Source organism: Larimichthys crocea, chromosome XII, assembly GCF_000972845.2.
Source record: "Larimichthys crocea isolate SSNF chromosome XII, L_crocea_2.0, whole genome shotgun sequence".
Lineage (NCBI taxonomy): Eukaryota > Metazoa > Chordata > Actinopteri > Sciaenidae > Larimichthys > Larimichthys crocea.
In genome coordinates this window covers 25722614-25749710 of record NC_040022.1, presented here as the reverse complement: position 1 = coordinate 25749710, position 27097 = coordinate 25722614, and the positions used below count along the sequence as shown (strand labels likewise).

The following is a 27097-nucleotide window of genomic DNA, read 5'->3' as shown; positions in this document are numbered from 1 at the left end:
ACCTCCACCACTGATACAGATAACGTCATAACATTCCTTTAGTGGGTTTACTGCTCAGAAATTAGCACTATATTTTATATCCACATGGCCTGTCTCTCCTGTCCTTGTACTTCTAATTTATAATTATCTCTCCCTGCCAGCCTCAGTAAATTAGTTTATAAGTTATATATGCGTTCAAATGCGTTCAAATACAAATCACAAGTAAAAACAGTGCCTCAATTATAAAAGGTAAAATGAAGAGCCACTTGGGAGCCGAAAGAGCCGGCCCTTCAGCTGAGCTTTCTGTGATGGAGTATTAGTTTGCTGCTTGCAACAAGAGACATTTGGAAACACACACCACGTTAGAGCACAGTCAGCTTATGTAACAAACTTCCTAAAACTACATCACCTTTGTAGTTTTATCGTTTTTATTGTAGGTTCACATGTCCGATGTTTTATGACTAACAAGACAAATATTGGTTTGAACACTTGGTCTTTCTGTTAATGATCAGTCAGACTTTAAAACATATTTACAATGATCAATACACAGCTCTGCGGTATTCCCAGTGATACAGTTAGTTTAATTATTACTGGTTATTATTATTGGTTTCAGACCCACTTTGGAAAACCAAGACAATATTTTGGGAATGACTGCAAGGTCATGTTGAGAAACACTGTGAGGATATGACAGACAAACAGCTTGAGAAAGAAATAAGGTGGACGTGGTCTCCATAATGTAACTCTCTAATACACCGCGGACTGTAATTAGAGGAGAAAGAATCCTGTTTGTACGTACATCATGATAAAGCTTTAACCATCTGCACTATTTACAGATAAAGCCACCAGTCAGCTGCTGCTGGACTAAAAGGTAAAATGAAGAGCCACTTGGGAGCCGAAAGAGACGGCTCTTCTTGGTGAGCTGAGCCAAATGATCCGGCTCACTAAAAAGATCCGGAATTCCCGTCACTAGTCTATTGACACCGTGACTCGTCGTTGCGTGTGTCCGTCGCTAGGGGGAGGAAGCCGCTGCGTGTCCGTGTTGTTGTTTCCAGGGCGGAAGTAGGAAAAGCTGTACAGCTGTGCTCCGCGGCTAACAGAGAAGCTAACAGGCTAACAGCAGCGGTGAAAATACCAGGACCCGTTGACTGAAACAAGACTTCATCCCCGACAGACTTTGAGCCTAACATGGGGAAAGGCGGAGGCACATTTGAGAGGCTTCTCGGTGAGTACTCGTTGAGTTAGCGTTAGTGTATTTAATTTAACCAGCTTTGAGTTTAAAGCGCGATGTTTTCCAGCGTATTGTTTTGACAGACGGGCTGTGGCTCTCAGGCCAGATAGCTCTTTTTTTTTGTTTTTTGTTTAGCCTGCTAATAATTTCGCTGCTATTGTTTGGAGGCCCGGATTGAGTAGCAAACACAGGGTCCTGTTTCTTTTTAATTGTACTCAAAAGTCCAATCAAAGCTACGCCGCCTCATCTTTTGTGTCGTGCTGTTAGCCGGAGCTAACTGACCTGAGATCAGGTTAATATATTAACGTAGCTCAACATCGACGACGTTATGAAGAAGTGGCCCAGCTTTGTTTTATGAAAACACAACACTGACATTTGACGAGGGTTGCCTTAAGTTTCTTTTCTTTTTTAAAGATCACAACAGGTTGATAAGCTAATCGCTAAACTAAATCTTACAGACTCGGTTTATGTGGAGGTGGCGAAGGTAACAACCTAAGATGGCTCACCCGAGAAATATGCCGAGAGAAAAGAAACATCGTCATGACCTGCAGTCGAGTCATGTTGACAAAGATATGTTGAATTAATAAGAGAGTTTCAGGTTGACATCGATGGTCAGATTAACCCTTCAGCTGAGCTTTCTGTGATGGAGTATTATCAAGTTTGCTGCTTGCAACAAGAGACATTTGGAAACACGTTAGAGCACAGTCAGCTTATGTAACAAACTTCCTAAAACTACATCACCTTTGTAGTTTTATCATTTTTATTGTAGGTCCACATGTCCGATGTTTTGTGACTAACAAGACAAATGTTGGTTTGAACACTTGGTCTTTCTGTTAATGATCAGTCAGACTTTAAAACATATTTACAATGATCAATACACAGCTCTGAGGTATTCCCAGTGATACAGTTAGTTTAATTATTACCACAGTCAAGCTAAGGCTTTTGGTTTCAGACCCACTTTGGAAAACCAAGACGATATTTTGGGAATGACTGCAAGGTCATGTTGAGAAACACTGTGAGGATATGACAGACAAACGGCTTGAGAAAGAAATAAGGTGGACGTGGTCTCCATAATGTAACTCTCTAATACACCGCGGACTGTAATTAGAGGAGAAAGAATCATCTTCAAGTGATTTGACTGTTTGTACGTACATCATGATAAAGCTTTAACCATCTGCACTATTTACAGATAAAGCCACCAGTCAGCTGCTGCTGGAGACTGACTGGGAATCCATCCTGCAAATCTGTGATCTTATTCGACAAGGAGACGCCCAGTGAGTAATTTTGCCCACTTCTTTCTAATTTATATGAATGTAGTCTATGCCCCTAGCTGAGAAACAAAAGATTCCTTTGCTGACTTAATTTATTGCCTGGGCTTTCTTTTGAGCAAAATTTGTTTTTGTCTTTGCAGAGCTAAATATGCCATCGGGGCCATTAAGAAGAAGCTTAATGACAAAAACCCACATGTTGCGCTCTATGCGCTCGAGGTAAGACGGTGTGTTCAGTCAAAAATGAGCGTCTGGTTCAAAAAAATGCATCAGACATGTCAAAAATTAAACAAGATTCACTGCAGTTCTGTTTGTGCGCTGCGTTATCATGTTGTTTTTGGAGAAAACTGCTTTGGTGAAATGTGCATAACGTCGCCATTCAGGTCCTGGAGTCAGTGGTGAAGAACTGTGGCCAGACAGTCCACGATGAGGTGGCGAGTAAACAAACTATGGAGGAACTGAAGGATTTGCTCAAGGTGACATTCGTTCTGTTCATATTTTGAAGTGCTCTGTTTCATTTCCAAAATATATCCGCCTCACCCTTTTTAAGCTGCTACAATCCGGTTCTTTACTACAGACGTTACAAACGTACATCTCCACAAGTTTTGACCTTAGCTGTTGTCAATACTATCTTTTTATTGTGAACCTGAATTTGCTGAGCTGTTGCAGCATTTATAGAATCAGGTTTGGGCTGCAACTCAAGATAACTTTCTTTTATCGATTAATCTGTTGTGTTTTCTGCTAAAATAGTGAAAAATGCAATTTCTGAGAGTTTAGGGTAACATTTTCAGATGTTTGTTTGTTGTTTTGTTCGACCAGCAGTCTACAACCCAAAAATATTCAGGTTACAATGATATCTAGTATATGTATCTCTGCTGTTATTTATATAGCTCTATACATATGTCCATTACTTATTTGACTCATTCATTTGAGTTTTGACTCAGTACTTATGACAATAAAGTTATGTATCAAATCTAATATAAAACAGATATTTAAGATGCTGGATCCAGGAAATATGTTACGGCTGCAAAACAAGCCGTAACAAAATATGATATTTTTGGTTGATAAAATGGCTGAAATGATTAATCACTTATCAGTATTTTTGCTGATTGTTTTACCTCTGATCCATGTTCAAGTTTCCTGCCCTACAGTACAAAGTTTGGATTTGTTGTTTGTTATTTACTGTAGTACACAGATGGAGTGATTTGTCTGACCAGATTTTAGCTGGAAGCTTCTTTTTTTTTTTTAACTCAATACTGGCTCGCTGCAGTCAGGCAGCTGGCTGCATTACAGGATGAGCTAGCAATATTTGATTGGGTCCTTGCTGTATCATGTGACTCAAGCTCCTGCAGCCCCATGCTGGTTTCCACTTCCTGATGATGTCATAGCCTTGTGACAGGAGGATTTTTCAGACTAAAGCAAGGGACTTCCCACCTCCTCAGTTCATGTTGCCAAACAGTGTTGTTCAACTCCGTTTCTGTTTGAAAGGCTTAGCCGTGTTATGTGACAACAGAAGTCTAGAATATGAACACTTAAAGGCACTTGAAGGTGTAAAGACAGAATATTTCACTCTGTGTGGTTCTTTTACCACCAGAAACAGACGGAACCAAACGTCAGAAACAAGATCCTTTACCTGATCCAGGCCTGGGCTCATGCCTTTCGCAACGAACCCAAATATAAAGTGGTTCAAGACACCTATCAGATCATGAAAGTGGAAGGTAAGAGGATTTTTATCAAGCTTGCCTAAAAAGAAGCATATCTGAAAGTATATTTGCCCAGATAAATGTTTTCCAACCCTGCCTTAGCTACAGTTTAGAGAAACACATCAACATTTGTATATTTGTATTCAGACATTCTTCTCTTACAATATGTTACTGGTAACATACTGAATGTCTAACAGGTCTCTCTCTCTTTTTTCTCTCTCTCTCCTAGGTCATGTGTTCCCTGAGTTTAAGGAGAGTGATGCAATGTTTGCAGCTGAACGAGTGAGATGTTTTTCTTGTTTCCCTGAAGTAGAGTTAGGTTTATGAAGTGGACAGTGACAGTACATTAAGCACCTGTGATTTTTGTTGTGCCACCATATTTGTAATAATATGTGATGTCTGTCTGCTGTGTCCAGGCTCCAGACTGGGTTGATGCTGAGGAGTGCCACCGGTGCAGAGTCCAGTTTGGAGTTATGACTAGAAAGGTAGGCTGGACTTTGTGAAACTAGGGCACTTGGGGATTTTATGGTTTCCTTTATTTAGTTCCTGCCATGTGTGTGTATGTGTGTGGAGTATATGTTTGTTGTGTATAGTGTGGAAGTTGACCTCGATGCATATTATTTGCTTTTCCAGCACCACTGTCGAGCTTGTGGCCAGATTTTCTGTGGAAAGTGTTCGTCTAAATACTCCACCATCCCGAAGTTTGGCATAGAGAAGGAAGTGCGTGTGTGTGAGCCGTGCTTTGAGCTGCTTAACAAGTGAGTCCCGGACCCGAATCATCAGACTGAGCGTGAAGTATGGTGGCTCTGGATGAGCTGCAGTATCATAGAGGCACTGTAAATGATTATCTTGTTTAAGTTATGCTGTATACTCAAGTATATATTAGTTTTAGATATATATATATATATTTTTTTTTTTTGATCACTGTGTTAGCTTCTTGGTTTTTACCTTTTTGTTTAGGACGTGAGTGTTTGTCTGTCTATCTTTAAAGTTTTAAAGTACTTGGCCTTTAAATGCCTCTTGCAACATGAGAAACTTAGGTGGCCATAATTTTGTGGTAGTGGTTTTGTGGGGATCTGACTGACTTGAATTTTTTACATTCCCAGAATTCTCCAAAACGCAACATGAATATATGTACTTTGATGCAGATCCAAAAACATATTATTAAATAAGAAACACAGAAGATTTGCAGCATTGTTGTGCACTGCCTGGACTCTTTCTTGTATTGTTCTGTGTTTTTGGAGAGATTTTGGTGTTTCAAGCAGCATGTTCTCCTCTGATTTAAAAGATTGTTTGTCCTTTTCTGATCCCTTTTCCTTACCAGCCACCCCTCCCTCTCTCCTCCTCTTAGGAAAGCTGAAGGTAAAGCCCCCGCTGCCGGCCCTGCCGAGCTGCCTCCTGAGTACCTGACCAGCCCGCTGTCCCAACAGTCACAGGTCATAGATTTTGGGGGGGTAGGGAGCCGATATGAAATGACTCTCCTTAGCTTCACCCTGCTCTGTATTGGAAGTATTTTTTATTTTTTTTCACTCACCCATTATCACCGTCTCTCATCAGATGCCCCCTAAAAGAGACGAGGCAGCACTGCAGGAGGAGGAGGAGCTGCAGCTGGCCATTGCCCTTTCCCAAAGCGAGGCAGAGGAGAAGGAGCGGATGGTGGGTTGCACAGCTGAGATTTTACACTGTATTTTAACTCTCAGGCTATAGATAGAAACTAATACATACCTGCATGTGTCTTTACAGAGGCAGAAGAACACCTACTCAATGTATCCCAAAGCTGATCCCACTCCAGTGACTTCCTCAGCACCACCAGTCAGCACCCTCTACACATCTCCTGTGGTAACTGAATTGTTGTTTAAACAACCTGAACATGATTAAAACAAGATTCAAAGATCTGCTTATTAAAAACAATGAAATGTCTATGTACTCTCTCCAGAACTCCTCTGCTCCGTCAGCTGAAGATGTAGACCCTGAGGTACATGTTCTATCCTTCTCTTTTCTAATACCAGACTAATGTATGCTTGTAATACTGATGATTATACGTCGTATTATTCCAGCTGGCCCGTTACCTGAACAGAACATACTGGGAGAAGAAACAGGAAGAGGCTCGCAAGAGTCCCACCCCCTCAGCCCCTGCGCCTGTGCCATTGGCTGAGCCCCTTCCGCCAATCAGTCAGCCAGTAGAAACTCACGTCCCCGTCCAGCCAGTCAGCATAGTGGAGGTATGTAGGAAGTTAGTGCTGAGGGCAGGTGTTGGTGGTAGTTTTTATTTTTTTGCAGCAGTCAGACCACAATGATCAAATGCTCTTGTCTCCGCCTTCAGCAGCAGTACCAGAACGGGGAGTCCGAGGAAAACCATGAGCAGTTCCTGAAGGCTCTGCAGAATGCTGTCACCACCTTCCTCAACCGCATGAAGAGCAACCACATGCGCGGACGCAGCATCACCAACGACAGCGCCGTGCTCTCACTCTTCCAGTCCATCAACAATATGCATCCGCAGCTGTTGGACATCCTCAACCAGCTAGATGAGAAGCGATGTGAGTGTTAACCCGTGCATGATTTGTTTGTTTCCTCACTTGTTCCCGTCATCCTGCGTGTCCAGTCTCTGAACTATCACATCACATGTTGTCAGTGTACTACGAGGGGCTGCAGGACAAGTTGGCTCAGGTGCGTGATGCCCGGGCAGCCCTCAACGCCCTTCGGGACGAACACAGAGAGAAGCTGCGCAGAGCTGCAGAGGAAGCAGAGCGACAGAGGCAGATCCAGCTGGCACAAAAGCTGGAGATCATGAGGCAGAAGAAACAGGTCACAAAACGAGGCTCTCCTGAAAAAAATGCAGATATTGCTACACTATTCATTATCATACTCATAGGCGTTTGTCATTGAACCGCAGGAGTACCTGGAGATGCAAAGACAGCTGGCCATCCAGCGCCTTCAGGAGCAGGAGAAGGAGAGGCAGATGCGTCTGGAGCAGCAGAAGCACACAATCCAGATGAGAGCCCAAATGCCTGCCTTCTCTCTGCCCTATGCTCAGGTACACACTGCGTACATAAGCTGACCTCCTAGGCCATTCAGAGGAAATGTATTTATTTAGACACCACATTTGTCTTTTCTCTTTGGAAGTAAAGTTCTGATGATGTCTGTACATGCTGTTATGCAGATGCAGACTTTGCCCCCAAATGTGGCAGGAGGGGTTGTGTACCAGCCTGGAGCTCCACCCAGTTACCCGGGAACTTTCAGCCCTGCTGGTTCTGTGGAGGGATCGCCTATGCACAACATCTATATGAATCAGCCTGGGCAGACCGCACCACCACAGTACCAAGCCATGCCCAGCGCTGCCACAGGTGAGGAGGTTAACAAGAAGCTTCACAACTATATTTTATTCGAGTGTGCCCCAGTGTGTGACTGTTTGTCCTCTCTTCCTCCAGATCCAAATATGGTCAATGCGTACATGTACCAGGCTGCAGGTACCAATGGGCAGCCTGCTCCTCCTCCTGGTCAGGCTCCGCCCAACACTAGTCCACCGTACTCCAACTATCAGCCCACACCCACACAGGGCTACCAGGTGATTGACTCCCAACTTTAATTTTCTGATCACAAACCCATGAACTCATGTAAAATATTCGAAGACGATTGCTAACTGTTGTCCCTGTTCTGTGCAGAATGTGGTCTCTCAGGCCCAGAGTATGCCCCCCATGTCCCAGGCTGCCCCCACTAACGGTATGGGTTACATGGGCTACCAGCCATACAGCATGCAGAACATGATTTCGGCATTGCCAGGACAAGACCCCAATATGCCCCCCCAACAGCCCTACATGCAAGGCCAGCAGCCCATGTACCAACAGGTCAGCCACTTATCATTTCCTCCTTTGCTACCAGGTGTTAGCTGTAACAAAGAGTTTGTAGCATACTTTAGTGACTGTTAATTCACTTATTGGTATTAATCTTATTTTTAACCTCATCCAGCTTGCACCAAACCTCACTTTTTTTCCTATTTTTTATTTCTACTGTGTTCTAGGTGGCTCCCCCTGGTGGGCCGCCACAGCAGCAGCAACAGCAGCAGCAGCAGGTCCCACAGCCTGTGCCCGGCAGTGCAGAGGCACAACTCATCTCCTTCGACTGAAAGCCCACACTCTGGAGGGTCTGACACACTACACCCACGCTCCTCCTTCTGGTCTTTTCCCCTCACTCTCTGGACTCTGAAGATGCCCTCTGGAAACACACATACACTTCCCACCTTCCACCTCGCTGTGATGTTGTGACAATGTAAAATATTGTGATGATGTTGCAGAACTGTCGCTCTCCTTGCCTCTCCCTTCCAATTAAGTACGGGAATGCGGGATGAAGCTGCAAGAGAGGGCATCATAACCCAGACCCTTTCACCCTCCTCCTCCCTCTTTCCAGCTGATATGTATGTAGTATTTCCTTATTAAATAAATAACTGAAGCTCAGAAATAGTCAGTGGTATTAAAGTTAAAACTGAAATAAGAAAATATGATAATAACTGAGGAGAAAAAAAAAGACAAGACATAACCATCCTTTGTCTCATATTTTTCTAAAGCAAAATTTGCATGTTAAATTTTAATTCTTTTCCTTAATGGAAATGAATTATTGCAACCCATCATCTGTATGTGCTGTTTCAGAGATTGTGGGTGTTGGGGATAAAGAGTGATGTCTAGGGAGAGAAAGCACAGTCAAAGGCCTGAAATAAATGCCACTAACTCACATCTCCGTCAGGTTAGTCCCAGTAGTTTTCAGTTCCACCCCCTTCTCATGAGCACACACAAACTAGACTCATCGTATCTTGTTTTGGCATTTACTTGTCGTGCACCGCTTGGAATATCGAGTGTCTTTAATGTAGTTTCTTAAATAACGAAACGCATTGCAGGGATTGTACATTGTGGGAGAAGTGTTAGAAAATTAGCTGGGTGGTTGTTAAATCCTCATTTAATATACTTTTATAGGTAAGATAATTTACATTACACAACTAGTTACCATGAAATATCCATACTAAAGCAGTCCAGCAAGTCTAATAGCATCCTGCGTCTCTTTATTAAAATGATTGTGTTGACAAACTGACGGATAGGACCATAACTTATAATTAACTGCAAATGGCCCGCAGGCACCCCACCCTGTGTGACTTTGGTTGCAACTGTCACGGATGAAGATATATATGTAGTAAGTACAGGTGGGCAGTCTTTTCCAAAGTGTACTTGGCTCTCCAGAAATGTGGAAATGCTTGCAGAGCAAACATGACAAACCGCATGTATGCATTACACACCCAATCGTTGATTTCTGTAACCCTTCAGTTGCTATCTGTGAACTTCTTTATTCCCTCATACTGATCTGTCTGACTTTAAAGTAATTTTGGAATTATATTTAATAAATATCTGGTTCTTATTGTCCACTTGCTTCATTTTTCTTTTTCTTTTTTCTATAACCTTTCATAGGATTTAAAAAAATAAGGAGGGATGTATTGTATGATGACTTTTATTTATGTAAATACAGTGTTCCATGTCGCAATCATACATGTTTCAATTAGAGTCGGTTTGATTTTATTACGAGTGTAAAGGCTTAACATGACATTGTTGAGTGACTTGTTTAAAAGAGCTTTAACATAGAACTAAACTGAAAGTATAGCAAAAACAGTTTGTTTCTCTTCTTTGTGCACTAAAGTTTCCTGAAGATGAGGCATTTATAATATTCTTCCATCTCAATCTGGAAATGAAAAACAATACAGATATTAAAGCAATATCGTAATTACGACCGAGTAGTTACCCAAAGCTACAGTATGTGACTCACTATCCTCTCCATGCGCATCCCGTTCCCAAAGGCTAACTGTCTCAGCACATCCATGTCTGGAAGGCCCCACTCTGGATTCCTGTCCAGAAGCATTATACAAGTCTTTTTACACTCTAGCAGACACATGATGTTGCCATGTTCGAGTAGATTTTTTTTTTATCAGAGAAAATGAACACCTACTCACATTTTTCGAAGCTCTGCATCCAGATCTTCATTACAACTTGGTGTAATGGTGCCATTAATAGCATACAGCTGGAATATGTTTAAGATTTGGAGAGGTTTAAGCTATGCGTTGTACTAATTACACGGCTAAGAAAATTAAAGATGTTGGTACATACCCCGTAAGTTATCAAAAGGCCATTTTCCCTGAGGATCTGACCTGCTCCAGTAAAAACACCCTTGAAAATATAAAGATATTTTAAAGAATATAAAAGGCTATTTGCAGATTTCGATCATTTAGACATGATCCGTTGTGTTGGAGATCAGCAGACCTACCTGTGCTGTTTTGAAGGAGCTGTATTGCAGTAAGTTAATGGCAATAATAACATCACAGGAGCTGCGATGAAGGCCTGCCCATTGCTCCCACGGCTCACTGGCATCCAGGTGTGCAGGCTCCTGCACATTCTTTGCATGGGTTGCAGCAATGTATGCCTTGATACTGTAAGTATGTATGCAGCTAATGCAAATTAGTATTTAAAAATCAGACACTGCTTTTTCATATCCACGTAACTGGAAAATATAAAACCTGTATAAAATGTGTTGCTCACTGTAAAAGACACAAACCTGTTCAGAGACTCTTCATTGATGTCTGATGGCTGCCAGGTAACAAAGGGCATCTTCTGGGCAAAGCGTATGACATGCTGCCCAGTTCCAGAGCCCAGCTCTACGCCAAAAAGTTTCCTGTGGGACTGGTCTTCCAGCACATCTTCAAGCACTGAGCACAGACCCTCCCAGTTCTTCTCCGCCTGAGGAGACAGCAGCATGATCTGGAGGAGATAATCAGAAGTACATGTTTACCTGTCACCTTGCATTGCCAGCCTGCGTGTTGATTTTCTCTTACCTCCACTTGTGGTCTGGTTCGCAGAGACTAATTGGGAAATCGCATACTGGTAGAGGAGGCTGTGGATGTGGTGGATGACTGTACCAGCAGATGGGTACAGAGATTACCGGGTTAAGAGGATTGCCTCTGTGCTCCTCCCAAGTGTCCAGCACTGGGACAGTACAGGAATCAAGATCAATTCATACAATATGACTGAATATTAAAGAGAAATTATTGTCTTAAAAATGTAATGATACAGTGCAACCATTTTAGCATCATATCATGTTGCATTGCATTTTTACTATTTCAGAATTATGAGTGTATGCTGCTATCTTGTGGTCATAATCAGAAACTACAGCTACACCTTTAAGCTAGACCTTTAATCATTAATAACAACATTAACAATAAATTATAGCTACACCTTTAGTCAGTGTAATATATGTTTCTAATGTTTTGATTCGGGCAACAGTTTTGGTCTTTATAGCTAATTTCCCCATTCATGACAACTCTTTTTTTTATTTATTTATTTATTTATTTATTTTTAACTCACCCATTCAGATGATTTTAAGGCTTAAAGTTGCACATGATTAACAGCGTGACTGCTTGCTTGATTGACTGGTATGTGCTGTTATAGGTGGCTTATTCCAGCCCACCTCAGGTCTGCTGATGATCCACGTCTTTACCGATATTTAGGATATTTAGATTAAAACAGAAGAAGCAGTACAGCCAACATACCAGCATCCAGCACTGCATATATATATATATATATATGCTTCAAAACAGTGCTACGGGTGACATCACTCAGGCTCTGTCCATTTTTTATACTGTCATTGTTGCAACCCTGTCACCTCTTTGGCATGAAGAAGTAACTACTGTGCCTGCAAATACCTAGTGTTTTAGTTTGTCCATTCTGGGCTACTGTAGAAACATGGCGGCCCTCGTGGAAGCGGACCCACGGTGCACAAATGAAACATAATTATGAATATTAAATTTTGTAACCACACTGCACCTTTAAAGCAGCACTGTTTGTTATAAGTGTATCATGCATTATGCACATACTAATTAATATGTTTAATAAAGTCTCTTCATTATTAGTACTTCTCCCATTCATATATTTATTCATGCATGCATGTGCACTGTGTGTCCTTCACGGGCTTCCGTACGGGTTTCTAGCAGTTCAGGCGCTGCATTGTGGGTAGGTCAGAGGGGAGAGGACGCCATGTGCTTTTGAGTTGGACAGGCTGCAGTGAGGAGACCTGGCTCTGACACTCGTCTTGTGTTTTTTTTAGAGGGACACCGGGATCACGTTAACGTTTAGCATGTACTGCAGCAGACACTGCCTCCGGACCGCGCTGCGGGCTGCAGCGAGCACACACCGGTACGTAAGAGCCGCCGAGCGGGCGACAGTCACGCACGTACACCGGCGTGGGTAGCGGTGCTCCAGGGTCTGTCTGTCTGCGTCTTCAAGGGCAGACAGCCGGTGACTGCTGCCGGTTAGTTTGGATGTAAGACATGCAGTTATCTCCTGTGGGTCGTGTAAATACAGAAGACGTATTGTATCATCTGGCGGGGAAAGAGTTTAATGTTTTACGGTAATGTGATAAGTGTGTTAGCCCACTTTAGCCAGCAGTACCTGGACCTTCACCGGCTTTAACTTGGCCATGATCCAGTGATCGGTACATCTGTCCTCATGAAACACTTTGTCCTCGTCTTTAGTTTGGTTTTTAGGGAATAAAATCATGTCTGAGTTTGACATTTTCCTCCCATTGAACATGTTTCTGAAAGCCAAGGTCACACTCGTGTGAATGAAAATGTAGATTTCTGCAGGACTACTAACCACAGCCTGCTTCATGTACTGTTGTAGCCTGAGGAGAGTCCAAACCACTCACATGAAGTCCTGTTTAGATGTTAATGAATCAGATGAAGTGACAGTGATAGCTGCTGGCTGCAGAGGTCTCCATCCTGGTGTAAAGAGAGAGGGGTCACAGTGTTAGGAGGGCAAAATCTGCATAGTTATAGTCTGTTTGTGATAGATTTTCTACTAATCTTTGCTTTTTGAGGCCCTCGACTTAACGTTTATTTAATTATGACTATTTTCTTAATTTCCTAAAGCTGGAAATCTTGGATCTGATCAGTAAATAAATGGTAAATGGACTGTACTTATATAGCGCCTTTCTAGTCTTCCGACCACTCAAAGCGCTCTACACTACATATCTCATTCACCCCATATTCATACACTGATGGCATTGGCTACCATGCAAGGTGCCAACTGCTCATCAGTTTGCGGATCTAAGCATTCATACACATTTACACACCGATGGCACAGCCTTCGGGAGCAATTTGGGGTTCAGTGTCTTGCCCAAGGACACTTCGACATGCAGAGACATGCCGGGGATCGAACCGCCGATCATCTGATTAGTGGACGACCCGCTCTGCCTGTGAGCCACAGCCGCCAAATACACATGTACACATGCTTTCTGATCTCACATGTGAGCTACAGATGCCCTCAGCTGGATCTGTATATATCTGGGCATGCAAGGATTATAGATTTTGATGGTACAGTCTCCTTTGTTGCTGTTGGATTATGCTTCTTAACTCATCACTGCTTTGTTGCTTGTGACAGAAATACTCTGAATGAAATCTGTTAAACGCTTGTTTCTCTACTGTATGCACGGTGTCTTGTGGGCCACAGTCATTTATCTAATCAGTTTTTCCTTCTCCAGGCAACAGCTTCTGCGGCAGGCGCCGACCCTGTGTGCGCTCAGACTTTTGAAGACCAGTCCGGCCACCCACTCAGATGCCATCGCCACCCCTCCACTAGATGGAGCGCCCAAACAATATTCCCCCAAAATCCAACAGCTCGTCAGTGACATATCCAGCCTCACTTTATTAGAAGTGTCGGACCTCAACGAGCTCCTAAAGGTTTGTGGAAAGGTTTTTAAACCCGCTGAAAAAAATCAAAGCCACGAGACACCTAGAGAGACTGTCCTTGTGATGCATCGTGTTTTTGTTGTTTGCAGAAAACTCTGAACATTCAGGATGTTGGAATGATGCCAATGAGTGCATCAGCTGTTCCTGCGGCTCAGGTAACAGATTTTTGAAGGAATAGATCATATAAGTTGAACACCGCCATAAACTAGAACTTCAGAAATGACTTTTAGTTTGATCCTGTCACTTCTGATGACTACTGATGGCATCTTGTTTAAGCAACAGTTCTCGCCCAACTACTGCACAAATTAATTTGCTGTTTTTTTGTTTTCTTGTGTGAAACTAGGCCGTAGAAGAGGAGGAAGCACCGGCCAAGAAAGAGCAGACTCACTTCACAGTAAAGTTGACGGAATTAAAGGCAGCTGATAAAGTGAAACTTATAAAGGAAGTGAAGAACTGCATCCAAGGCTTGAATCTGGTGCAGGTAAGTCTCATTAGTGTTCAGTCATTAACGGTACCCTGTGGATTTTTTGGACCACTTGTAATGCATGTTTGCTGATTTTTAGTGGGTCAATGTGCCAAGAAGTGCAGCAAGGCACCGACACAAGCAATAAAGGGCCAACATGGATGTAAACCAGTGCAGGCTTAAAATATTTCACAATAAAACTCCACAGGACACTTTGTAATATTTAGTGCTTTTTGCTGATGGAGACTCTTGATCCAGTACTGGTATTTTCCCACATAGTATAGCTGCACAGTGTCATGTCACCACAATAATATAGGTTTAAAGCTCTGCATTAGGAAAATATAGTATTTATCACAGCTTCCCTTCAGTGTCTCCTATGGAGAGTGTCCTACAGTGTCCTTTGATTGATAATCTGCAGGATTTTACTATAGCATCATTTTATAGGACGCACTCTGCCTGCTTTTTTTCACTTTTGGTGTGAATACCTGCTCTGAAACTTGAAACATTTGTCTGTGCCGCTTCATAGTTCAGCCAAATGCAATAAAGATTCCAAAGATTTGAGCTAGATCAGATTTATTGGTTTATGTTGCATATTAGCTTAGGACAGTGTCCCAGTTTCTGGTTTCACAGATGTGGTAATGTCACTAAATCTTGTTTTTTTTTTTTTTTCTTCTCTTCTTCCTAAACCAAGTCCAAGAAACTGGTGGAGTCTCTTCCCCAGGAAATCCGAGCCAACGTATCCAAAGAAGAGGCAGAGAAACTGAAAGCAGCCCTGGAGGCAGCAGGCGGCACGGTGGTGTTGGAGTAGACGTTGTGTGCCCACCTGTGCACCCCCGTTCTACACCGTTTTGCTGCTCATGCACTTCAACGTTCATCCTATTATTTCTTTTTTTTTTACATGACAAAGAGGAAGATCCCAGGAGAAAAGGAAACAAATGCCTTCTGACATGAATACTGTCTCTTAACAGCAGTCAGGTGGGGCGGCACAACTCAGACTGAACTTTTCCAGGCACACAGCCTGCACAAATGGCCGCCTCACTGTTTCCTTGTCCATTTGTCTGCTCGTGTGTCTGTCTGATGCTTGTGTAGCGGGAAAAAAAAGCTACAGAAACACTGGCCCTGGTGCCAAGTAAGCCAGTTGGTCATTCTCTGTGCGTATGTTAAACGTTTCACAGAAAGAAAGAGAACACCAGATACTGTATCTTGTTCATTGGATGGCAGGGCGGAGTCGTCATTGATTATAGAATTGTTAATAATGTGATTAAAGTTGAAATATCCCACACAAAAAAAATCCCTTCTATGTGTGCTTGTGGTAATAAGAATGAAACTTAAGGATCCATTTGATGTGTATTGTGTTGCCTTAAACATGCATTACTTCAAGTAAAAATCTGTTTATTGTGACTGTTCAGAAATCAATACTCTAACCTACAAAAGATTGCGGCTGCTACACTGCTGCCAACCACTAGAGGTCATAAGTTCTCTTTCAGTCGCCTCACACAGGATGACGGTGTTCGAATGTTTGTATAAATGCTGATTTCATTTTGACAGAACGTTTAATCTTAACTTATTTAGCTGACGCTTTGATCCAAAGTAAAAGCCAACATGTACAATACCAAAGTCCTGACACTGAAACGTTCCCTGTGAATGCTCCAATCAGCCAAAATAACTGAAAACACCTGCAAAGGTTTGCAGGATCTTTATATTGGCTTACTGACACATGAACAATTTTCCAATTTACTCTTCAAGAGGAATCATTTTCATGTTATGCACGGTGGAGGTATTTCTTAGTTGTAGATTGCCACCAGGTGGTGTGTTTAGTCTCTTTTCAAGGCTACAAGTAGGACTGAAATGTTAAGAAATAGTGTGTCATTCCCTCTTAATATATAACCTGATTTTTAATATTAATTTAATTTCATTGGAAACCCAAATGAGAATGGATTTAGAATAAACCCACAGCTCATTTTATACAGGTTTAAAAAAGGCTATACCTAAAGTCTTCCACCCAGCTCAATAACACCTGCATTCATTAACAATGATGCTACTTTTTAGAAGATTACTTCAGCATTCAATGAGACCATCAGGAGACTGATTGGAAGAGTCCTTTCGGTGCCTATATGCTACTCTACTGTCCCTGGATTAATTGGTCATTTAAATTGAGATGTCAGTAAATATGATCCTCGAGCTGTATCAATGTAACAATGTTTGTTAGGTTCTACTCTTGGAAAAAATCTTAGATGTTTGAGGGCTTTTTTTCTTCTTGTTTTTGTTTTGTTTTGCAGGACAGCCGACCAAGAGAATGATAGATGGAGTATTAGGGAGGAGACAAGATGCAGCAAAATTCTCAGGCTGAATAGAAACCTGTATCATGTCAGGCTATTCCCTCAAGAGACCACACCAAGAGAGATTTTAGGCTGCTGCTGAATTACTTTCCTTTTTAAGATACACTGGAAAATGCACTGAAGAACCTGATTAAGTGCCTGTTCAAAAATAAGTTACCCTACAAGGAAGATAATTTAAGAATGGAAAACACATCAATGGAGAAGATAGAAGAGGATATGTTTACTCTACCCACAGGGACAATAAACAGCCTGAATATTATATTCCATAAAAAGGAAATAATACGTTTTCTTGATTTTAAAATCAAAAGGCTTAATGCAATGAAAATAAAGCATATCAAGAAGAATTCAAGACACTTTTTTCACTCAGTCTTGCATTTGCCATTAATTTTATTTGAACACTAGGGGGACAATCATCAGAGGAGTAAAGCTTAAGATAAAGAGGTTTACAGAAAAAGAAACATTTGTTTTCCTAATCGTTAATGAAGTCAAATATATAATTTGAAACCATACAAGGTTTTTTTTCACAGCAGACATTTTGACGCGTCATGGCAGGAAAAGCAGAGGTGTTACTAAAACATTAACAACGGTTCCTTCTATTCAAGTATCCATGCGAGCTGTGACAGTGTACAGAACCCTAAAACTAAAGCAGCTAAATGGAATTTAGCCATCATTCATTTCATTATTTACACCTGTGACGTGTCAAAACGTCTTCTGTTGTTAAAAGACTGAAATATAGTAGAGGTGAGACTGAACAGAGAGTGATGGAGGCCATGTTTAGGGATGTAACATGAGGAGGAAGCGCGGCACTCTGACTCTGTGAAGCTTTGTGATGAGCATATATCATAAATGGCTTATCATATAATTTCCCCATACTGGGAAAACTGGAGTTCAGTATGTGTGTGAGTCACAGAGAATGAATGTGCTGAAAAGGAAACCTTGTCGTGTGCTTTGTAGCGTGAAGACCGTGACATGGATCACTGCAGGACAGCAGAGCATGAAATACAATCCAATTACAAGTTCAGTTACCGAGATACAAAGAACAGGCAAAGACCAAACTGCATGTAAACCTAGATACAATCTGTGCAGGTCATTTAGAGAAGCATCCAAGATGGCTATTGCCCTACACTGCATGCACATACATTAAGGCGGATTTTACTGTTGTAGTTGGTTGCGTTCAGGAGTTCATTTTGAACTATTTAGGACTGCATCCAATGATTTTCTCATTAGTGATTGATTTCTTAATTTGAACTGATTAATGGTTTGTAAAAAAAAGACAGTATAAAGATCGTAAATCCTATTGTAGATGAATGTATAAAACTTCTGTATCTCATTATGTGGACTAATGGCGGACCCTGCAGCAGCAAGTGTTTGCTCATGTCCTGCCTTTTGCTCTGACTTGAAATGGATATCCAATCATCTGTCATGAGTCCCCCTTCTTTCTGAGTCAGCACACACACACAGTGCCAGAGTTCCCATTCATACTACCGCTACAACACTCATTTAAAATCATGTCATGCTTAAGAAGTGAAACATTTGGTCTTTGGACTTCGGAAGCTTGCAGAAAGCATCCAAATAACTTGTTAGCAATACAAACTGCTGCTGAATGTTAATGAGTGAATATGAGTCGAGGCATGCAGTCTGTTTTTAACCTCATGACCTCTTTGTGTGACCTGCAGACTGAATGGAAATATAATGACTGATGGGAAGGCAGCGTCTATTATTAACAAATATTAGTTTGAACTTCATGACCTCTAATCTGTGATAGTAGAATCCTGGGATGCTCCCATGCTGCATTCACAAAACTACAGCAGCAAGTCAAGCTCACTTACTATTTATATAAGTCACGTACACTTCCTCCCACAAACCAGCTACACTCCTTTCTTGGCACAGAAACATGAAGTAAGTTCGAAGGCTCTGTACTTACCCCGCTGGACAAGTTCAGCCATATGTTAATCCAGATTTATTTAAAGGACACTTCTTTGTTTGTCTATTGTGCATTTAACATAAACAGCATCGAACCATCACTGGCCGTTTTGTGGGGAACGGATGTAAAGAGCACCCTTGATTGAAGTTGTCCCAGCAACCTTTGAGAAGCCGACGCTTTGCCTTCGTCCTTTGGACTTTGTTTAACGGACAACATGCAGGAGAATCGTGTTTCTCGTTGGTACTTTGGTGGAGTCTCGGCCAGTGCAGCCGCCTGTTTTACACACCCATTGGATTTAATTAAGGTAAATTATAAGGCTAATTGACTTTTAATTTTAATTAACACCGTAGCACAATTTTTTCCTTTAGGAAATAAAGAAAATTATCCAGTTAGGCCCCATTCATCTGTTTGGGGTGTCTTCTACATGTACCTTTGGATAGCATTGTGGAAAATGTTGATAAAATTGTATTCTTTGACGGTTTATTGTTGTCCCTTTATGTGTTGACATTGGTTTTGGGAATAGCTTGCACTTGATTCAGTTTGTCTAATAACTACTGAAAATCGATAGGCTTGTTTGGATGCTTTGAGATGAAATGATGACAGAAAAAAGGTCTTCCGGTTCAATTTGGTAGCTGGCAGCTATTATTGTTCTGTTTAATTGATTTTCTTTCATTCGGCACACTGGCTGAATGTTTTGAATAGGCTGCTGACATTACCGCTCAGTCTGAATATCACCTCGAGGGTCCAGTGTGTAACATTTAGGAGCATCTATTGGCACAAATGAAATATAATAACTATGTTTTCATTAGCATGTAATGACCTGAAAATAAGAAGTGTTTTATTTTTTGTCACCTCTGAATGAGCCTTTTATATCTACAGATGCTGTGGGTCCTTATCCATGATGTCCACCATGTTGGGTTTTCAGTTGCAATCTGAAATATCACCACTAGATGCCACTAAGTTCCACACACTGGACCTTTAAGTTAGGAGCCAATTTTGTTTGCTGGGTGTCACTTCTTAAGTCAGGAAGACACATGTGCTCTCACTAAAGGTGTGACTGACCCTCTCCGCTCACTCCATGTGGTCATTTCCAGGTGCATTTACAGACGCAGCAGGAGGTCAGGGTGAGGATGATTGGCATGGCTCTAAACGTGGTGAGGAGAGAAGGTTACCTGGCTCTCTACAGTGGCCTGAGCGCGTCTCTCTGTCGACAGGTGGAGAAGGACACATACACATTTCATAATTCACTCGCTGTTTACATAAATGTGGAATGATTTTTTGCTTTCTTTCCTCCCAGATGACATATTCCTTGTCACGGTTTGCTATTTATGAGACTGTTAGGGACAAAATGAACAGAGAGAAGAAAGGTCTCATACCTTTCTACCAGAAAGTCATGCTTGGTGCCTTTGGAGGTATGTATCATTAAACAGGCACACTAGTCTAGATATTGTTTTTTATTTAATGTGTGTTCATCAACAGGGTTTGCAGGTGGTTTTATCGGGACTCCAGCTGACCTGGTGAATGTCCGGTGAGTTGCACATGTTTAATGGATCGACAAATTATTGTTAAGAAATAGATTTTTTTTGCGTTTTATGATATTTAACTATTTTATAGTCATACATTTTTAACATAGACTCTAACGTGTCTATCAACTCAAGACTGATGTGATGCTACTGCGAAAAGTAATTCCCTTTTTAAATTTTTTATTTTATTTCAATTCATGATGCGTTCCATGTTAAATTGATTTGACATTACTAAGCGATAAAACTGCAGCCTATTATCCTCTGCATTTATGGTTGATTGTCCAATTTCCACCGATTTCAATAACAAGATAATTACTGTGAAGGTTACACATCCTGACAATTCACTGATTGAAAAATACTTCAATCTCTGATCTGCGCAGAATGCAGAATGATGTCAAGTTGCCTTTAAAGCTTAGGAGAAAGTAAGTAAAAAACGGAAATACATCCTGTGCAGATCTTTTTATGCCTGTCGTTGCATGTGAATCACCACATTGTGAGGTTCTTTCTTATTTTCTTCTATCAGTTATGCTCATGCGCTGGACGGACTATTACGTGTTTGGAAGGAGGGTAAGATTCATAACTACTTTACATGTTGCGCTGCATAACGACTTGAAGAAGGTCTCTTCAGTTGCAAAATAAATCAGTTTATTACATGTCCAAGAGGTAAAAAGTTTGATAAATGTTTCTTCGGCATAACATTTGTATCTACGTGACATGTTTGTTAACATTCTTACTCCTACCTGATAGATTCAAGAGCAACTCTTTTCACCCATTCTGCTATTTCATTTGTAGAGGGAATGAGGAATCTGTTCTCTGGTGCTACAGTGGCATCTACTAGAGGTGCACTAGTCTCTGTTGGACAGGTAAAGACCTCTCTGTTATGCATTTATTAAATCAAAGAAATGCTACTGTGCTATTTTTCAGTATGTCTGCATCTTGCCCCCCGCAGCTGTCTTGTTACGATCAGTCCAAACAGTTGGTTCTGGTTACTGGTTACCTGACTGACAACATCCTCACTCACTTCCTGGCCAGTGTGTTTGCGGTCAGTGACTTTCCTCTGTCACTGTTTATGTAATATCGCCACATTTTCCAAAACTTTTTTTTTTCCTTTTCTTTATAGGGGGTGTGTGCTACAGTCTTGTGCCAACCACTTGATGTTGTTAAAACAAGACTAATGAACTCCAAAGTGGACTATAGGGTGAGTTTGTGTCCACCACATGCTGCTGTGTGATTTAAATATTGTTAGACAGCAGAGTTGGGGTTACTTGGGGCACCTCTGTTGTTTCCCCTCTAATCACTCTGACATCTGTGTCTAACTGCAAGGAGAGTAACACGTCTTGACATCTTGTTCTTAGTTTTTGTCTCTCCTTGTTGCAGGGTGTGTTTCATTGTCTTACAGAAACAGCAAAACTTGGCCCGGAGGCATTTTACAAGGTGGATGTCACTTTTAAGATGTGATATTTTACACTGCTCCTTCCAGCAAAAAATATTTTCTTGTGTAAATGTTTGAATATTCACTTGAGTAATGATATGATTTATGTCCAGGGTCTTGTTCCTGCAGCCATCCGTCTCATCCCTCACACAGTCTTCACCTTCATATTCCTTGAACAACTGAGGCAGCATTTTGGCACGGTGGTTGTCACCTGAGTGAATCCTCAAGGTTGCCTCTTTATTGGGTTGCAGTTTCTACTACTAGATACCACTAATAACAAACAGTAACCAAGATGTCACATACCAATGTACTATATATCTAAAGATCTATAGATCTATCTCCATGCAACATTTTTTTTTCATCTGTAACACAAAAAGAGAGTGATTCATGAATTGTTACGCAGAAATGTGATTTATGTATCATATCCTGTTAACTTAGAACATCAGGACAGTTCACCATTGTGGCCTACTACATGTGATGAATTGTACTGCTATCAGTCTAACATACGGGTTGTTAAAAAGAGGTGTAGTAAACCTCTGTGAAGATAAATCTACTATTAAATGCTAGGCCGTCTTTGCCCTCTGTGTCTGTATTTGATGATTTACCTTGATCTTGTTTGCAATGTTGCAGAATTTGAACACAGACAGATGATGGCGCTGAAGGTGTTTTTTTTAAGGCTGTGTTGGAAAGCACAGTTTTTCACATTTTCTATCGTTCCTAAGTTAAGAGTCAAGATAACTTTATGTAACACTGAGGGGCTGTTTCAATTTTTAATCCATTTCTGAAAAGTGCACTAAGGCCAAATGCTGCAACTGATTAAAGTAATCAACTAAAAACAATCTCTCCTTATCTTCTTGAAGGCTTTCTTGCCTCTTTACTGAGCTTCTGTCAGTCTGAGCACAGTTTCACTGCCTGTCATCTCTCCTCTCTTTTGAACAAGAATACTTAAACTGGCAGTTCAGCGTGTGCTAGCGGGAACAAAAGCCACCAATTAGGAACAATTTAATACAATATGACTGTGCTTTTATGAAGACAATACGCAGCTTTTCTAAGCTGGGAGGCTTATGAAACAATGTTCATCTGAAAGTTCATCTGGATTTCTGAGAAAAGAGATGTGTGTCTTGGTTCAGTAGCAGTCGTGTGGGTTTGTGGCTTCATCTTCTTATTTTTTTATATTGTTCCAGGTATTATTTTCCAAGCTCTATCCGTCATGTTTAACTTTTGTTCAACTATTTTCCAGTGCCACACGGTTTACTTATTGTCTATATAGATGTCAGCGTTTGAGTGATGACAGTTGTCTTCATGGTCAGACAGACATCTCATCTTCTGATGCGTCTTTCTGTGATGTAAAAGTAGAGAAAGACAAACTTTCTTTCTGCCTGTTGATTGATAGATATCAAGAAAGGTGGATGTGTAGGGGGAAGAGCATGTCAAAATCATCTATTTTGATGGATAATAATGACTTTGTTGGTTGCAGTGTGGCACTCTCGAGTTACTTAATGGAGAGGTTACATAACCCTGTTAAACCTGTGCAAAAAAATCATCTATGGTTGTCGTGGAGCTCACTGAAAAGAACAGCAGGATTACATAGGTAGGCATGACACATAAGGCTCAATATAAGCACCGCATATGTCTGGATCTGTCTCCTTTTTTTAGTGTACATCCTGCTTTACTTTGTACCGAGGCCGCAAATGCAGGTTTGTACGTAGTCTCCTCTTTATCAGGCACTCTATCGCTGATGGAATACAGACTGACTACTGTGCTGGAAAACATCCTCTGAGGATACTGTTAATGATGTTAATGATGCACACAGACGCACGCACACACACACACACAGGCGTATGTACATACCTTCTCTTTCTATCTTCTGGAAAAATGGAAATAGAGACCTCAAATGTTGGATTCAAGCTGAGAACTGACAGACTGAATATCTTGGAACAGTCCTGACAACAGAAACAGAATTTGAGATTTCAAAGAGCAATGATTGTTAAACCAGATGTTGTGGGTTCATACCTCAACACACGGAAAAAAAAAATGTTTCCAGGTGTTTGTTTTTTTTTCAAGGTTTTTACCTGATAGATGCTCACTGTGAACAAACATGCATTATAGTTTTCTTATTTCATACGAGCCGCTGCCTCGTATCTCTGCATCGTATATCTTTTTAAGGCGCTGTGATGGTCTTATCAAACAGAGCACATTCCTCTCTCACGGAGAAACACGGCATGTGCACTGTGTACAGTACTAAAGAGAGTGTTGTTGACAACTGTTTGATGAAAAACATGCAACATGGACAAACATTCAATTTCATGGTGTTGAGACACGGGAGCATTAACAATATTTCTGTTCCACTGTTTTAATGGTAACCACTGATGAAATATCTGCCTTTTAATGGAAAGTCAAAACCATAACAGCTTATGAGTTATGTCTCATACCAGAATGAAACACGATTACAGGAGCAAAAACCTAATCTATTACACAGAATTTTTAGCTTTTATGGTTTTACCGTCAAATTAGAAAGCTTGTATGTTGAAAATCAGGATCAAGCAATGATATTTTAAGCTACAGTAAACCTACCTTGCTATATAAATGACTTATGCGTTATAAAATATATAATATAAATAAATAAAGTCGCTTTTCACTATTTAGACATGTCTTTAAAGAAAAACAAGGCTCTGCTGAGAAAGTAATCCTCTTCAAACTGTTTTGCAGCCCATAAAAGGGAAACATGCTGAGAAGACAATGTTTACGTAAACTGCGGCTGTCCTCAACATTCCCCATCAGTCAAGAAATGTTTGTTAATTATTACACTCTGAGTAATTTGCATCCATTTTCAAAACAACCCAGGTCACAGAATTTGTTGTAAAGTGAACGGTCATGTAAAAGCAGGATGTGATTTCATGTTTTTCACCTCTTCTCCGGCTGAATACATTCATATCCCACACACCGTCAGCATGCTCCCGTTTACAGTTCAATGCAATAAAGATCAATTTAATTGCATTACGTGTCTATATTCCCATGTGTGTGATGAGAGGCAGTGGGACAGCATCACAGTGAATCATACGTTGCCTTAATTTAATTTCCTCAAGTTGATATTTGAATGGGACAATGCATTTGGCGAGGCTTTCAACTAACAACTAAATTCACAGCAAACACAAACTGGCTAAATAAGTTACCGCTGCTATTTTTAGGCAGGTTGCTGTGAAGACTGCAGAGCATTGCTTCCTGCTGCACCTCCTTATAGCGCCTTTGCTGTGTGATCATCAGCCCGGAGCCACGTCTAAGTGTTTGACCTTTTAACTCCAGAAGCATCAATAGGCCACGATGTCAGATGTTAGCCACGTGAAGAGAGGTGATCCTGCCAAGTGACTGCTAAACACCTCCCTTGAACAACGATTATAATTATAGCTTAGCAGCCATTAATAGCATGAGAGCAAAGAGTTTAAATGATGGCTCCAAAACCAAACAAACTTAAGGAAATGCAACTGATTTAACAGTGTTACCATGCCCAGCTCACATGCTTACTAACTACAGCAGTGCGTTACTTTGAAGGCCAGTGGAAGGTAAATGTTAAAAAAAGCATTTTCCCACTGTGAGCTGGTCCTTAATATGAACGAATATGAGGGAGTATACTGCCAGGCCCAAGCCACAAAATTAATGTCGTAAAATCGCTATAACGTGGTTCACTTTTCGCGGACTCGCTGTTTCGCTGATTTTTTTAGTGTAATTTTGCATGGTTTTTTACAGCATACTGTACAGTATGACCATGCATTGTGTTCTGCGTCCTAAATTGGCTAAGGGACTACTGTACAAAATGCATGTAAAAAGGTGTATAAAAGTGTGTGGTTAGGGGTTTTACGGCCTTAAAACATGTATAATAATTGTAAAACTTACTTTGCGGATTTCGTTTATTGCGGGTTATTTTTAGAACGTATCCCCTGCGGTAAATGAGGGATCACTGTACAACAATAAGAAATAAATTAACCAGTATCTCGCTTGTCCATGTAAATTTAGCAGCTTACACTGCACTCTCCCCAATCAGTCAATAAACAATACTGTTTTGTTATTTTCGTGTTTCTATAAATTTAATTTTGATGTATCGTTTTGAAAAAATGGATGGCAACAGATTTGTTTTTACATGCACTTCAGGTAGTTTCTGCCTTTCAGGAAAAAGAGTTCATGGGAGATGGAAACACTTTTTTCCCAATGACTCACATGACTGATCAGCTGTTTCTGCTCTGACAGTCTCCTCATTGCTCCCAGGACTCATCCGTGAACACTCCACACAGATCTGCCGAACCCCTCCTAACGATGAAATATGAAAAATGTCACATTTTCAGCCTGTTTAGTGTAGTGGAAGGAAGCAAGCACTTATTTGCATTTGCCAAATTACTCAAAATCAGACTTTTCAGTCAACAAAATCCATAATCACTGTCCAGAAATGAGAAGACTGCTTCTATCATTTATATTGTTATTATTAATACTTCTCTCTACGTCTGAAATTAATGACCTTTTTTTGTGAAACTGAGGAAGCTTTTTTAATTTTGAAGTTCTTCTAATGCAAGACTTTAAAGCAGCCTTTTCTTTTTTTAAACTGCAAATGTGGTATAAGAATAGAAAGTTTGACAGGCATCAACAGTAACTTAGCAAAAAGTCAGCTGAGGTCCACTCCTGTTTATTATTCCCAGAGGCCAGACTTGGACCAGTTTCCCTTTATGAACCTCTCCCTTAACAACCCAGTATTCTTTGTGGCTGGAGAAGATCTTTGTTTACCTTTTCATCTCCACCTTGTCAGAACTTGGTTCATGGCACCACCTGTACCATCCCTGGGCCAATCCTGACAGGTTATACTGGAAGCTGCTGCAATGCCGCTTTCCACATTTAACATCAAATGTGTTCAACAGTGAAGTTATAAATCTATGAAATTATATTTAAAAAGGAAAATAACCAAAACTGAAGTTCCCGGTTTTTCACTTGACGACAGAGATATGCATCTCTTCCTCTCTCTTGAGGTATTTTGTTGCCTGTTTCTCACTGGGTGGTAACAGTGCTGATCTCTTTGGTTTGGAACGATGGCAGATTTGAAAGAATGAGCAATGGTTTCACATTATGGAAAAGTTTGTGGGATGGAGAGTGGGAGCCAGATTTTAATCTCGAGGTCTGACAGTGGATCTGAGCCTACGTGCTTCTCCTCTCTCTTCTCCGCCTCTTTGCAGCCAGCCAGAACAGTGAGCTTCACACAAACAGCAACTAAAGCCAACGGGGTGGATGTCACATAGACTTTATATAAGGAGGACAGTGAGTGTTGTGACTGGCAGACCAGAGCATCAGTCTGATTTCATTTGGTCCAGAACTGCATTATGCAAATCTGAACACTGCATATGTTTTATGTAGATTTATGTGAGTTTAAATACTATTCTTTAAAGCCTGGATTATTCCAAATTTAGTAGAAAGTTGTTAAATTGTGCA

General features: G+C 41.0%; 4 protein-coding genes across 11 annotated transcripts; 3 read left to right on the top strand and 1 right to left on the bottom strand.

The window, feature by feature from the left end:
• The first annotated feature begins 992 nt into the window (after window positions 1–992).
• hgs (hepatocyte growth factor-regulated tyrosine kinase substrate) lies at window positions 993–9581 on the top strand. 8 transcript variants are annotated; one of them, XM_027285066.1, is made up of 20 exons: window positions 993–1201; window positions 2397–2481; window positions 2619–2694; window positions 2859–2951; window positions 4070–4193; window positions 4408–4460; window positions 4595–4663; window positions 4812–4936; window positions 5530–5632; window positions 5736–5834; window positions 5922–6017; window positions 6115–6153; window positions 6236–6400; window positions 6505–6715; window positions 6811–6983; window positions 7072–7212; window positions 7339–7522; window positions 7607–7743; window positions 7841–8023; window positions 8197–9581. In XM_027285066.1, exons 1-20 carry the CDS (start codon window positions 1165–1167, stop codon window positions 8299–8301), a joined length of 2298 nt encoding a protein of 765 aa, XP_027140867.1. In that variant the 5' UTR covers window positions 993–1164; the 3' UTR covers window positions 8302–9581. The 8 variants fall into 8 exon arrangements, with proteins under 8 accessions (XP_027140867.1, XP_027140866.1, XP_027140863.1 ...); XM_027285065.1 differs by having other exon boundaries at window positions 6502–6715; XM_027285062.1 differs by having other exon boundaries at window positions 5503–5632.
• zgc:103625 (methyltransferase-like 26 B) lies at window positions 8464–13199 on the bottom strand. The gene is made up of 8 exons (XM_019264991.2): window positions 12909–13199; window positions 11041–11191; window positions 10764–10966; window positions 10476–10638; window positions 10319–10378; window positions 10165–10232; window positions 9981–10059; window positions 8464–9896 (listed from the first exon to the last, which is right to left on the bottom strand). The coding sequence occupies exons 3-8, from the start codon at window positions 10961–10963 to the stop codon at window positions 9849–9851; spliced, it is 618 nt and encodes a 205-aa protein (XP_019120536.2). The 5' UTR covers window positions 10964–10966; window positions 11041–11191; window positions 12909–13199; the 3' UTR covers window positions 8464–9848.
• Window positions 12106–15704, top strand: mrpl12 (mitochondrial ribosomal protein L12). Its single transcript, XM_027285069.1, has 6 exons — window positions 12106–12214; window positions 12309–12397; window positions 13743–13941; window positions 14040–14105; window positions 14294–14431; window positions 15105–15704. The coding sequence occupies exons 1-6, from the start codon at window positions 12149–12151 to the stop codon at window positions 15219–15221; spliced, it is 675 nt and encodes a 224-aa protein (XP_027140870.1). The 5' UTR covers window positions 12106–12148; the 3' UTR covers window positions 15222–15704.
• A 3005-nt stretch (window positions 15705–18709) lies between these two features.
• slc25a10a (solute carrier family 25 member 10a) lies at window positions 18710–22417 on the top strand. Its single transcript, XM_010730441.3, has 11 exons — window positions 18710–18980; window positions 19771–19890; window positions 19974–20088; window positions 20156–20204; window positions 20580–20621; window positions 20723–20766; window positions 20992–21062; window positions 21149–21241; window positions 21320–21397; window positions 21577–21633; window positions 21745–22417. The coding sequence occupies exons 1-11, from the start codon at window positions 18891–18893 to the stop codon at window positions 21844–21846; spliced, it is 861 nt and encodes a 286-aa protein (XP_010728743.3). The 5' UTR covers window positions 18710–18890; the 3' UTR covers window positions 21847–22417.
• The last annotated feature ends 4680 nt before the right edge of the window (window positions 22418–27097 follow it).

Coding starts and splice junctions, on each gene's coding strand:
- mrpl12 (XM_027285069.1), top strand. CDS start 12,149: ATGTGCACTGTGTGTCCTTCACGGGCTTCCGTACGGGTTTCTAGCAGT. Junction 12,398..13,742: donor GCTGCAGCGAGCACACACCG/GTACGTAAGAGC, acceptor TTCCTTCTCCAG/GCAACAGCTTCTGCGGCAGG. Junction 13,942..14,039: donor ACCTCAACGAGCTCCTAAAG/GTTTGTGGAAAG, acceptor TGTTGTTTGCAG/AAAACTCTGAACATTCAGGA.
- hgs (XM_027285061.1), top strand. CDS start 1,165: ATGGGGAAAGGCGGAGGCACATTTGAGAGGCTTCTCG. Junction 6,984..7,071: donor TCATGAGGCAGAAGAAACAG/GTCACAAAACGA, acceptor ATTGAACCGCAG/GAGTACCTGGAGATGCAAAG. Junction 7,213..7,338: donor TCTCTCTGCCCTATGCTCAG/GTACACACTGCG, acceptor GCTGTTATGCAG/ATGCAGACTTTGCCCCCAAA.
- zgc:103625 (XM_019264991.2), bottom strand. CDS start 10,963: ATGCTGCTGTCTCCTCAGGCGGAGAAGAACTGGGAGGGTCTGTGCTCA. Junction 10,379..10,475: donor GCTCCTTCAAAACAGCACAG/GTAGGTCTGCTG, acceptor TATATTTTCAAG/GGTGTTTTTACTGGAGCAGG. Junction 10,060..10,164: donor GATGCAGAGCTTCGAAAAAT/GTGAGTAGGTGT, acceptor GCTTCTGGACAG/GAATCCAGAGTGGGGCCTTC.
- slc25a10a (XM_010730441.3), top strand. CDS start 18,891: ATGCAGGAGAATCGTGTTTCTCGTTGGTACTTTGGTGGAGTCTCGGCC. Junction 19,891..19,973: donor GCGCGTCTCTCTGTCGACAG/GTGGAGAAGGAC, acceptor CTTTCCTCCCAG/ATGACATATTCCTTGTCACG. Junction 20,767..20,991: donor ATTACGTGTTTGGAAGGAGG/GTAAGATTCATA, acceptor TTTCATTTGTAG/AGGGAATGAGGAATCTGTTC.